Source organism: Nicotiana sylvestris, chromosome 12, assembly GCF_000393655.2.
Source record: "Nicotiana sylvestris chromosome 12, ASM39365v2, whole genome shotgun sequence".
In the NCBI taxonomy this organism is placed as follows: domain Eukaryota; kingdom Viridiplantae; phylum Streptophyta; class Magnoliopsida; order Solanales; family Solanaceae; genus Nicotiana; species Nicotiana sylvestris.
Genome location: NC_091068.1, coordinates 131,415,079 through 131,428,902, shown reverse-complemented (window position 1 = coordinate 131,428,902; position 13,824 = coordinate 131,415,079). Strand labels below are relative to the sequence as shown.

The 13,824-nt window shown below is 36.6% G+C and overlaps 1 protein-coding gene across 1 annotated transcript; it reads left to right on the top strand.

The window, feature by feature from the left end:
- The first annotated feature begins 7,220 nt into the window (after positions 1-7,220).
- Positions 7,221-8,369, top strand: LOC138883748 (uncharacterized). Its single transcript, XM_070164458.1, has 2 exons — positions 7,221-7,355; positions 8,091-8,369. The coding sequence occupies exons 1-2, from the start codon at positions 7,221-7,223 to the stop codon at positions 8,367-8,369; spliced, it is 414 nt and encodes a 137-aa protein (XP_070020559.1).
- Positions 8,370-13,824: the final 5,455 nt, after the last annotated feature.

Genomic DNA, 13,824 nt, shown 5'->3' with positions numbered 1-13,824 from the left:
GAGTTACCTGTTTCCTTGATTTGTATTCAGTCTTTAATTGTAGGATTTATTGCTATAAATTCGTTGCTCCATAAGTTATGAGTTGTGTATTTACTTTTGGAACTACGAGGCAGTAGCTCAGGAGATCCCCTATTGCGTATTTACTTTTGGGACTACGAGGAGGTACCTCGGGAAATCCCCTGTTGCGTATTTACTTTTATGACTATGAGGCGGTACCTCGGGAGCACCCCGGTTATTTACTCCTATTTGTGGTGTTGTTTCCTTCTAAAATTTCTTATTGTTAAATTCTCAGTCTTTCATTATATTATATTGTATCTTCTATCTTGTTTCCTTTTTATTTCAGTGGGGCCTTGACCTGACCTCTTCACTACTCTATTGAGGTTAGCCTTGGCACTTACTAGATATTGTTATGGTGTATTCATGCTACTCTTCTGCACATCTTGTGGTGCAGATCCAGGTACCTCTTACCAATCCCGCTATAAATGAGCAGTGATTATGTGGAGACTTTAAGGTATATCTGCCAGCGTCCGCAGACCTCAGAGTCTCCCTCTATCTTTTGATGTTGATTTCCCTTAACCTCATTAAACTCTGATGTATAGAAATATTTAGTATTTCTCTTAGAAGTTTGTGACTTATTTCTACTGGGTTTTGGGAATTGTAATCATTTTGAATTGAAGTTTTATTTATTCCGGATATTGAGAATTGAGTTTCAGCTTAATAATAAGTTATTTGGTATAATTGTTAGGCTTACCTAGTCTTAGACACTAGGTGTCGTCATGACACACTAGGTGCCGTCACGACACCCTACGGAGGGAAAATGGGGTCGTGACAAGTTGGTATTAGAGCTCTAGGTTCATAGGTGTTATGAGTCACAAGCAGGTTTAGTAAAGTCTCGCGGATCGGTACGGAGACGTTTGTACTTATCTTTGGGAGGCTACGGAACTGTTAGGAAAAGTTTCACTTCTTTGATTCCTTATCGTGCGAGATTTTTACTTCAGATTCTAAATTTCTGTCTTTCTATTCTCTCACATTTAGTGAGGACACGTACAGCTGGATCAGATGACTAGACACTCGCGCCCCCTGATAGAGTTGCTAGAGTCCGGGACCGGGGTAGAGGCCGAGAACGTCCATATGGTGCAGCCAGAGCACCCGCACGAGCTGCTATAGAGGAGCCACCAGTAGTTCCAATTGGAGTGCAGGCACCTGATACGCCTGTTACTGCACCAACTTTTTAGGAGATCCTCGCCCAGTTTCTGAGTATGTTTAGCACTTTGGATCATGCGGGGTTGATACCATTTGATCCTGCTACATCTCAGGCCAGGAGAGTAGCACATACTCCAGCCGCCCATACCCCAGAGCAACAGATCTAGGTCGACCAGGTTCTAGAGGCCATACTGATGCAACCGGTAGCCCTAGTACAACTTGAGGTTAGGGTCACAGTTTCTGAGGCGGAGTAGCTCAGGATCGAGAGGTACAAAAAGTACCACCCTCCTACTTTTAGTGGCATGGCGTTAGAGGATGCCCAAGGTTTTCTTGAGGAGTGCCACCGTATCCTCCGTACTATGAGTGTTGTAGAGTCTAGTGGGGTTTTTTTTCACTACATTCCAGCTTAGAGGAGCAGCCTATCAGTTGTGGCGAGCATATGAGTTGGATAGTCCGACCGAGGAAGCTTTACTCACTTGGACTCAGTTCTCAAATATGTTCTTGAGGGAGTATGTTTCCCAGAGTCTTAGTGATGCATGGCACACAGAGTTTGAACAGTTGTGCCAAGGTCCTATGACCGTGTTAGATTATGCGGTTCAATTTAGTGAATTGGCTAGGCATGCACCAACCTTAGTTGCTATTGTTCGAGAGCGGGTTCGTCGATTTATTGAGGGGCTCAACCCCAGTATCAGATTTAGCATGGCCTGAGAGTTGGAGATGGACATCGCATACCAACAGGTAGTGGGGATTGCTAAAAGATTGGTACTGTTGTGATATTTGAAATACGTGAAGGCCGTGTACGCGAGCTGACGAGTGTGTACACGGGTTATATGTTAAAAAATTCAGTTCTTGCTGAGTAGTTCTCTTTTAATTCCTTAAATGAGTTTCCCTAGTCTGTGTAGTCATCATGTTTAACCTGATGTCGCATGCCTACTTGTTTAAACTCTTACTTGTTATTTGTGCAACATGTTTAATTGAGTTACCTGTTTCCTTGATTTGTATTCAGTCTTTAATTGTAGGATTTCGTGTTGTAAATTCGTTGCTTCTAATGTTATGAGTTGTGTATTTACTTTTGGGACTACGAGGCGGTACCACGGGAGATTCCCTGTTGCATATTTACTTTTGGACTACGAGGCGGTACCTCAGGAGATCCCCTGTTGCGTATTTACTTTTGGGACTACGAGGCAGTACCTCAGGAGCGCCCCTGTTATTTACTCATGTTTGTTGTGTTGTTTCCTTCTGAAATTTCTTAGTGTTAAATTCTTAGTCTTTTATTATATTATATTATATCTTCTGCCTCGTTTCCTTTTTATTCTAGTAGGGCCATGACCTGAGCTCGTCACTACTCCTCTAAGGTTAGACTTGACACTTATTGGGTACCGTTGTGGTATACTCATGCTACTCTTCTGCACATCTTTTTGTACAGATCCAGGTACCTCCTACCAGCCCCGCTATCAGTGAGCAGTGATTGCGTGAAAACTTCAAGGTATATTTGCCAGCGTCCGCATACCTCGAAGTCCCCCTCTATCTTTTAATGTTGATTTCCCTTGTTCTCATTAAACTCTGATGTATAGAGATATTTAATATTTCTCTTAGAAGCTTGTAACTTATTTCTACCGAGTTTTAGGAATTGTAATAATTTTGAATTGCAATTTTATTTATTCCAGATATTGAGAATTGAGTTTCAGCTTAATAATCAGTTATTTGGTATAATTGTTAGGCTTACCTAGTTTTAGAGACTAGGTACCGTCACAATATCCTACGGAGGGAAAATGGGGTCGCGACACCAATTAACGCTTTCGCTTTATGATAATGGCTTCCACTTCAAGTATGTTTTCTGTAATGATTATTTGTAAGATTATCATATTTAAGATCCTGGTATGCGTTAAAGTTTATGTTTATATGTGGTATGACTTGAACTAATAATCTTCATTAAAAAGAATAATCTTTTATGGACGAGTTGATGTTTAGGAATTACATATGCCTCCGGCAATTACCGAATCGTGTCTTTAAATATTTAATCATGCTTGTTGGTTTCTGTTCGTGTAAAACGATTTCAGTTATGAATAATCAATCAATGGGAAAAGCAAACAAGTCAACGTTCTGTCAACTTAAGTTGTAAATTATATAATTGCCTTTGCCTTCTTTTCGTGATCTATAAGTATGCATCAATAAGGGCAAGTCATCATCAGTTCATTATTTTTTATTAATTGAAGCATGATTAAGGCTTCAATTCTCGTAATGGCTTTTGAGAATATTTTCTAGTTGAACAAATTAGAGTGCTTTGAATAACGAGATGTATTAGTGTGCTTGTTTCTTAGTTCATCCTTTTCAATGAAAATAATGGATTGGAATTTAGGTTTAATGTGACTCTAAATTGTTGTCTTCTTATGGATGACTGTATCTGTCCGTATCGGCCTAGAATATTGATTTTATACGTAATATTTGTATTTTATTTTATGTTATATTCTATGTCATAAAGTAAAGTTATTGATCTAAAATATCTAAGGACATTAAGGAAATAAAGTTTATTCCTAAAAGGTTTATGGAATATAAATTTTAATAGTTGCACGTGAATCTCACCTAATGTATCGACTGTGATTTGGTTCTTATATTATATATCAATTGATGTGTGTGTTTTAAAGTTATATTGTTTGTTAGTCACTAAAGTGATCAAACTAGAATGTTTAATATTTATTCATACATCAAATTCATATTTATTTTATGCATATATTAATGTTCATATATTTTGTTAGTCACCAAAGTAATCAAACTAGAATATCTAAAATATTTACATGCATAAAATATTCTGGTATTTATTTTTGTGTGCATTTATGTTTATATAGTTTGTTAGTCACCAAAGTGGCCAAACTAGTATGTTTAAAAAATTACGCATGCATAAAATTATAGTTTATCCATAAAAACTAATGAAATGCCTATTATTGAAAATAAATGGATAAACTGACTTTCACTATTACTAGAACTTAAGGATTTACCCAAAGGTGGATCAATTAGTTTATGAATAGTCAATATGATGAGGTAAACTAATATTCTTAGTCAAATATATATTGTTTGTCCAAAGATGTCATATATGTTTGGTTAAAAATATTTAATTACATATTAAATACTAAATAGCATTTAAATTATGATAGTGTGTTGTAATATTTACCCAAAGGAGAATTGCGATATACTTTAATTGTTTTACTGAATCCATATTGATTAATGAGCATGTATTATCTATCTTGCAGTTATTCCTCTTCATTCGCATGCTTCGTCTGTTTCTGTGTTCAACGGATTGAACTTCTCTGAATGGCATGAACAAGTCCAGTTCCACTTAGGTGTAATGGATCTTGACTTGGCTCTACTGAATGATAAGCCCACTGCCATTACTGATACGAGCAATGCGGATGAGAAGCCTTTCCATAAAGCATGGGAATGCTCTAACAGGCTGAGCCTTATATTTATGCGAATGACTATTGCCAACAATATTAAGAGTATTATTCTTACAAACAGAAAGTGCCAGGGAATACCTGAAGTTTGTGGAAGAACGTTTTCGTTCTGCAGATAAGCCTCTCGCCGGTACATTAATGGCTGAACTCAAGACAATAAAGTTTGATGGGTCGCGTATTATGCAAAATCATATCATCGAGATGACTAACATTGCAACAAGATTTCAGACCTTGGGGATGAAAGTGGATAACTCCTTCTTGGTTCAGTTTATTCTGAACTCATTGCCTCCTGAGTATGGACCTTTTTCAAATTAACTATAACACTATTAAGGATAAGTGGAATGTTAATGAATTGTCCAATATGCTTACTTTGGAGGAGTCAAGACTTAAGAAACAAGGGAATCATTCAATTAACCTCATGGGTTAAGGAGCTAGTAAAAGACTTAAAGTGAAGGCCAACAAATTCAAGAAGAATAAAGCACCTGCTAAAGCTTCACAGGATACTAAGAATGAACATAAGGCAGATATGTGTTGTTTCTGTAACAAGGAAGGACACTATCAGAAAGATTGCTTGAAACGTAAAGCTTGGTTCGAAAAGAAAGGTACAATTAATACTTTTGTATGTTTCAAATCAAATTTAGTAGAAGTTCCTAATAATACTTGGTGGCTTGATTCTGGAGCAACTACTCATGTATTTACTACATTGTAGGGATTCCTTACGATCCAAACTACAAATCCAAATAAGGATTTCTTGTTCATGAGAAATCGTATGAAGGCTCCAATTGAAGGCATAGGGACTTATCGTTTGATCATGGAGACTACACGTTATCTTGATCTATTACATACACTTTATGTACCTTCAGTTTCTAGGAATTTAATTTCTCTTTCAAAACTTGATGTTTCTGGATTTAATTTAAAGTTTGGAAATGGGTGTTTCAATTTATATAAGAATGCTATTTTTATGGTTCCGGTGTTCTTAGTGATGGTTTATATAAATTGAAACTCGATATTGGTTTTTCTAAATCCCTTCTTACTATTCAACATAATGTTGGAATTAAACGTAGTTCACTAGATAAAAGTTCTGCTTACTTATGGCATAGACGTTTGGGTCATATCTAAAGAAAGGTTAGAAAAATTAGTAAAGAATGAGATTCTTTCGAATCTAAATTTTACATATCTTAATATATGTTTGGATTGCATTAAGGGAAAGTAAACCAAGCATAGTAAGAAAGGTGCCACAAGAGGAACCCAACTTCTTGAAATTATACACATTGATATTTGTGGACCCTTTGATGTTCCATCTTTTGATGGAGAAAAATATTTTATCACTTTTATCGATGACTTTTCATATTATGGATACATCTATTTGTCTAAAGAAAAATCTCAAGCGACAGATACTCTCAAAGTGTTTGTTAATGAGGTTGAGAGACAATTAGATAAAAAGGTAAAAATTATTAGGTCAGACAGAGGTGGTGCATATTATGGAAAATATAATGAATCATGATAATGTCCAGGTTCATTTGCAAAGTTCCTCGAGGAATGTGGCACATGTGCACAATATACTATGCCTGGAACACCTCAACAAAATGGTGTTGCAGAAAGGCGTAATCGAACACTTATGAATATGGTTCGGAGCATGATGAGTGATTCCTCATTACCCAAATCATGTGGATATATGCTCTTAAAACCACTGTATATTTATTAAACAAGATTCGTAGTAAGGTAGTCCAAAGACTCCTTTTGAACTATGGACGTGAAGGAAACCTAGTTTAAGGCACCTGCATGTTTGGGGTTGCCCAGCGGAAGCTAGAGTTTATAATCCACAAGAAAAAAAATTATGTTCTCGAATAGTAAGTGGTTACTTTATTGGTTACCAAGAGAAATATAAAGGGTATGTGTTTTACTATCCAAAACATAGTTCAAGAATTGTTGAAACCCGTAATGGAAGATTCATTGAGAATAGTGAAGTTAGTGGGAATATTGAAAAACAAAGTGTGGAAATAACAGAGGTGAGGGTCAATGTTCCAATACCTACAAATGTGCCTACTTCCACAAATATACCAAATATTGTTCCAGTTGTTGAAGAACACTTTGACAACACAGAGCAGCATTTGGATGAAACACTTCATGGAGAAACTAACTCACAAATATCTGACACAAATGAACCGCAAGAAATGCCATTAAGAAAATCTCAAAGAGTAAGAAAATCGGCTATTTCGGACGATTACGTGGTTTATTTGCAAGAGTCAGATTTTGACATTGGTCTTAAAAAGGATCCGGTTTCATTTTCACAAGCCATAGAAAGTAATGAGTCTTACAAATGTATTGATGTCATGAAGGAAGAGTTAAAATACATGGAATATAACAAAGTTTGGGATCTCATTGAATTGCTAGAAAATTCTAAAAAGAATCTGGTGTAGATGGGTCTTTAAGACCAAATGCGATTCAAATGGCGACATTGAACGATATAAAGCCAGACTTGTTGCCAAGGGTTATACTTAGAAAGGAGGCATTGATTATAAAGAAACCTTTTCACCGGTCTCAAATAAAGACTCGTTAAGAATTATTATGGCATTGGTGGCTCATTATGATTTAGAGTTATACCAAATGGATGTGAAAACTGCCTTTCTTAATGGAGATCTCGAGGAGGAAGTTTATATAGACCAACCAGAAGGTTTTGAAACTAAAGGAAAAGGTCAAATGGTGTATAAACTGAGGAAGTCAATGTATGGACTTAAACAAGCCTCACGATAATGGTATATAAAGTTTAATGCCATAACATCTTTTGGATTTGTGAAAAATACCGTTGATCGGTGTATATACCAAAAGATCAATGGGAGAAAGTTTTTATTTTTAGTCCTATATGTTGATAATATTATACTTGTTGCTACTGATTTAGATTGCGTGAGACTAAAGATTTTCTCTCTAAGAATTTTAAAATGAAAGATATGGGTGAGGCATCCTATGTGATACAAATAGAAATATTTCGTAATCGATTACAAGGATTATTGGGATTGTCTCAAAAAGGCTATATCGAAAGAGTTCTAGAGAGATTTAATATGAACAACTGTTCAGCGGGAATTGTTCCATTTAAAATGGGGACAAATTTAGTCTCATGCAACGCCCTAAGAATGATGTAGAACGAAAAAAATAGAATCAATTCCTTACTCTTCTGTTATTGGTAGTCTGATGTATGCTCAGACTTGCACAAGACTGGATATTTGTTTTGTGGTCGGAATGCTGAGAAGATATCAGAGTAACCTAGGAATTGATCACTGAAAGCTGCAAAGAAAGTTTTGAGGTACCTGAAAGGAACAAAGGATTACATGCTCATGTATAAGAGATCCAAACATTTGGAAGTTGTTGGATACTCGGATTCAGATTTCGCTGGATGTATTGATACTAGAAAGTCTGCATTTGGTTATTTGTTTCAATTAGCTGAAGGAGCAATATCATGAAAGAGTGTCAAAACAGCCTGTCATTGCTACATCCATGATGGGAACAAAATTTGTGGCATGTTTTGAAGCCACAATTCATGCATTATGGCTGCGAAACTTTATTTTAGGACTTGGAGTTGTCGACACCATTGCCAAGCCGCTGAAAATTTGTTGTGATAATTCTACAGCAATATTTTTCTCCAAGAACGATAAGTACTCCAAAGGTGCCAAACATATGGAATTAAAGTACTTTACCGTCAAGGGGAAAGTTCAAAAATAAAGAGTGTCACTTGAGCATATTAGAACTGATCTCATGATTGTAGATCTGTTAACGAAAGGTTTACAGCCAAAGGTATTTAAAGAAAATGTATATAGAATGGGTCTTGGTTGTATTTATATCTGATGTATTTATGATATTTTGACACTTTGAGCTCATTTATATATTTTTGATATACATTAATGATTTCCTGTTTCTCATAATGGTGTACACATTATTGTTTTTGAGATATTACAGGATAAGTCTCAATGAGATATTATTGTGGATCATAATATTTTATAGTTTATAGACCTGGTACGATGAGTTGTTAATGATGTTGTAAATGGAAAGGAGTATGCAGACAAAATATGTATGATCGTCGTAGCTCACATTTATTAGTTTATCGTATTATGATATTTATGATGGACATTATAAAAGAGATTTGTTTATGTGCAACTAATATTTATATTATTAAATATTAATATTATGTGATTATTGGGCCAAGTGGGAGAATGTAAGTTTTCGTAAAAATTGCACGGGGTGCCCTATTTGGTCGCCCTCATTTTATACCCATATTTTTAAAATTATTTAACCTATAACCTCATTTTTACAACTTCAGGCGCCTCCTTCTTCCTACTACCTGTGCGCTCTCTTCTTCCTCCTTTCTTGAGAGTAGACTAACAAGGAACTTTTAGAGTTTGCTACTATTCTTCCCAATTGAAGCAAGAAACTTCATATAGTGTCTCGTGATTTGTTTTCAATGTAATTTCATTTGATAATGGAGTGTAGAAGATATATGAATGTAACAGTCTCTAGTTGTTTTACAGAAACGTATACTTTGAAAATTCATCTTGTGGATTATAACTGTCGACTAAGTTTATTTACAAGTGATTCAAGTTCATGATTTAGCAGGATATATGTGGTACGCAACACACTTCAACAACCATATATTTTGTTCTTCTTTCTCAGCAATGATCATTGTTGAAGTTCATCAAACATAAACAAAAACTTCAGCTCCTATAATGCTGAAGTTCAGCAAATACAAAACAAACTTCAGCCCTGTCACGACCCCAAATGTCCTGGTCATGATGGCACCTATCACAGTACTAGGCAAGCCAAACTAACATTTTACCAAATCAAATTCTTTTATTAAAATCATTTTATAAAACCGATTAAGTCTCAAATTCTTCAAATGTAATATATAAATCAACAGAAATGCGGAAAAGAGTATGAAATACACTAACACAACCCAAATCCCGTGTCACTAATCATGAGCCTCTAAATACAACCAAAATGTTGTCTGAATAATACAAAATAAGTCTGAAAGACACAATACTAAGATAGGAGGGAGGAAAGCAAGGCTGCGAACGCCCTGCAGCTACCTTGCGATCTCCTATGAAGCTCTGAGAGTGCTGGAAGCTCTCACTTTGATACTCGGGCACCTAGATCTGCACACGAGGTGTAGAGAGTAATGTGAGTATGACAACACAGTAAGTAATTAAAGTAAATAAGGTTTAAGTGTAGTGACGAGCAGTTAAAATCATATAATAAGTCTCAACAGAAATATCAAGTCAAATTCTGCAATTTAATAGCAGTCATCTCGTAAAACATCAATTTCGATTAAAAATCTTTTGAAAACATTTATCCAACATTTTTCAACAGAGGTTCAGTATAAAAAAGAGTGAAAGTAACGAAAGTCATAAACAAGCCCCTCGGGAAAGGTATCACTCATAAATATAGCCTCTCTAGCAAGCCTCTCAGTCACTCGTGACTCAGCTCTCGCCCCGAAAAGGGGATATAAGGGAATTTTTTCCAATTTAAGTGACAATAAAAACTGGATTATTTATATTAAATTCAGAGTCGCCACTTGGGATAATTTATGGTATACCAAGTCACCGGTTTTAATCTTGAATCGAGGAAGTTTGACTCTTATTTATGGTCTGCGAACACAGAAATCCGGGTAAGGAATTCTGTTAACCCACGAGAAGGTGTTAGGTATTCCCGGGTTTCGTGATTTTAGCACGGTCGCTCAACTGTTATTATTGGCCTATTTATCTGATTTTAAAACATCTTTTGAAACCTATATGCATTTTATTTCTTTTAAAACTGCTTTTAACAATCCAATTGTCAATTACACATTGTGAATCATGTCACGGAACCATACCCACGATATACAACATGTTTATTTTATTGACAAGATGAAATTATGGGCGGGTCACATAAATGTACCCCGGAAATTTCTTACCCACCAGCTTCTGTCACTTAATTCAGCAAAACATCCACCATTCAGCATTTCGTAATTGGTGATCACATGTATACAACAAGTTGATTTATCAAACAGAAAAAAAGATTGATTTATCGTCATACATAGAAAACGATAACTATCTGCTACAAAATTGCTTATTCCAAAATGACAAAACAACTAATAATCTAATGATAAACAAACAAGAAATAGCAATATAAAATTAAAAAGAGAACAAATATATTACTACTACTTAAATTTACAAAGGAAAAAAGTTAAAGTGAGAAAACAAAACTGACCCAACGAGAAATGTAACAAGAATACTCACAGATGAACCACAAAGAAAATATGTCGGTTTTTGTACTTGAACCGCTGACACCACTAGCACAAATCGCTTGATGTTGAATCATAGCTTTACAAGCACTCGAACAGCGCTGTGGAACGGGGTTGGACCGGACAATCCGACAGAGAGCTCGATCGAGTGCATCGATCGAAGCTTTGACGGTGAACCTCGAACAGACCTCAAACGTTGCCGGAGAAACCAGATCTTTGCCAATGAACTCAAACTTCAAGGGTCGTTCATGGTGGTTCTCTAGCAGACCTACGGTGGTGAAAGAAACATGTGGCCATGGGTGAAGTTTCACGGTGTTGCTTTGGTGAAGTTGCAACTGTGTGTATGTGCGTTTGGCATGAGTTCTGGTTTCTCCGGTGGGGTTGGTTTCCGGCGAGGAGTCGCTGGGGTTTTTCATAGAAACGACTGCTTAGGGTTAAGGGGAATCCGACGTTAGGGTGTGCTGAAGGAGAAGCTTAGGGTCGTTGGTTCTGAATTTCAGTCCAGGAAACAACTAGGATTTTTGTCTATTAGGTTGGTTTTTGTTTTGTGTTGTGAAGGTGCCGAAGGTTAGGGTGTATAGAGGACGAAAAAGCAACGCTGGGGGGAGTGGTCTATGATAGGAAACGACGGATTTTTAGCTCTTAGGGTCTAAGTTAGTTTTTGTAGGGTTTTTTAGGTTAAGGGAGTATGAGTTTGATCTTATTGGGCCTTGAGATTGGGCCAAAGACTAAAAATGGACTATAAAATTCATAAAAATGGGATAAATCAACCCAAAACTAACTCTCCCTTCTAAAGAATATATACAATTTATAACATAAAAATATAAGACTAATCTTAATTAATTAAAATAGATATTATTATGTTGTGAGACTATTTTGGTATTTTTTTTCAAGATTAAATAAAAATCCTAGTAAAATAGTATGACTACAAAACATTAATGAAACTATTTTTGTAATTTTCATTTTTGTGATAAAATAAAGTAAAAGAGTCAAAATTAATTGAAATAACTATATTAGACCTAAACTAAATATTTAAATGCTAAAATATGTAAAATCTTGGGGAGGATCAAAAATCATATGTCTACAAGCACGACACGAAGATAGCCAATCCATGCCCAATATCACATCAAAGTCCACCATACAAAGCAACAAAAGGTCCACTCGGGTCTCCAGACCCCCAATAGTCACCACATATGACCGGTATACACGGTCCACAACTATAGTATCGCCCACCAGAGTAGATACACGAACAGATGAAACAAGAGACTCACGGGGCGTACCTAAATAACGAGCAAAGTACGATGACACATATGAAAAAGTGGAACCAGGATCAAATAATACAGAGGCATCTTTGTGGCAGACTGAGACAATACCTGTAATCACAACATCTGAAGCAATAACATCTAGTCTGGCTGGGAGTGCATAGAAACGGGCCTGACCACCACCTGATCGGCCTCCGCCTCTAGGGCGGCCCCTAGTTGACTGACCCCACCCCTAGCTGCCTGAGCGGGTGGTGCAGTAACTGGAGCTGAAGTCAAGGGCTGACCCCTCTGCTGAGATGGACTCTCAAGAAGACGAGGACACTGCCTCCTCATATGTCCAAACTCTCCACACTCGTAACAACTCCCTAGTGCGGGGAACGGGGACTAAAGGGAACCCCTGGCACAGGAATAACCAGTAGAAGGACCTGGCATGGAAGAACCCTGAACCGATGGAGCACGGGACGAACCCTGGGCTAGTAGGGAGCTGAGTGATGAATGTCCCTGATGTGAGCTATGAGAACCGTGGCCCGATGATGCCTCACGATGAACTGGGCGAGCTGACTGAGCATGTTTGAATGGACGGTCTCTGCCGTGCTGAAATTGACCTCTTGAAGGAGCACCACCAAAACTACCAGATCCCCGAGGCCTCTTGGCCTCCCTCTCATCTCGCTCTTGGCGACGAACTGACTCAATCTCGCGGGCAATGTCAACCACCTCCTCAAAAGTAGCACCTGACACCCTCTCCCTGGTCATGAGTGTGAGCACGCGATTTTTTTCCTCATACGAATTGCTCCAAAAGAATTCCCCAAATTAGGTCTTTTCTTTAATTATATGTTATTTTTAAGAATTATTGTGTGATTTCTCTGATTGTTCGCATATATTTGTGTGCATGTTTAATTTTGTTAATGCATTAAAAATACAAAAATATAGCATTTTCATTTGAGATTTGATTTTTACATTTTTTGGAATTAATTAATAATTAGATGTTTTACAAAAATGAAAATTCAAAAAAATATAACATATTTTTGTAATTTTAGTCAAATTATGTGATTTTCTTTTAATTTGGCGCTTAATTATTTGTGATAATTATTAGTTAGAATTAATTAGAATTTTTAAGTTAATTTGGTATTTTATAATTAATTAGGATTTTAGTTTTAATTGTTGAAAAGAAAAAGGAAAAGAAAATTGAAAAGGAAAAGAGAATAAAAAGAGGAAAATCTGGTTGGGCCAATTTAGCCAGGCCCAAAACCAAAACTCAGCCAAACCCAAAGAGAATAAGAAGGGGAAAATCTGGTTGGGCCAATTTAGCCAGGCCCAAAACCAAAACTCAGCCAAACCCATTGAGAATAAGAAGAGGAAAATCTGGTTTGGCCAATTTACTAATTGAGAAGCTTCTAATAGTGGCTGGGTAGTATTTAATTAACTAAAAGCACTAATTGAGTGGACAATTAAGTGGATGATTAAAGAAATGAAAAGTTGAATTGGTAGTGGAAAATGCACTAATTGAATGCCCATTTAAGGGAGCTGAAAATCAGATTAGAGAAAAAAAAAAGGGGCGGAGAGAGCGGTATACACTCGATATACACTCTGGATACATTGGATATACAGGGGCAGAGAGCCAAGAAAACTTGGAAGAGATTCT

What these genes read in the sequence shown, in the direction of transcription:
- LOC138883748 (XM_070164458.1), top strand. Translation starts at nt 7,221, where the DNA reads ATGGCATTGGTGGCTCATTATGATTTAGAGTTATACCAAATGGATGTG. An exon ending in CTAAAGGAAAAGGTCAAATG is followed by an intron (nt 7,356 to 8,090) that starts GTGTATAAACTG and finishes TGTTTCAATTAG; the next exon opens with CTGAAGGAGCAATATCATGA.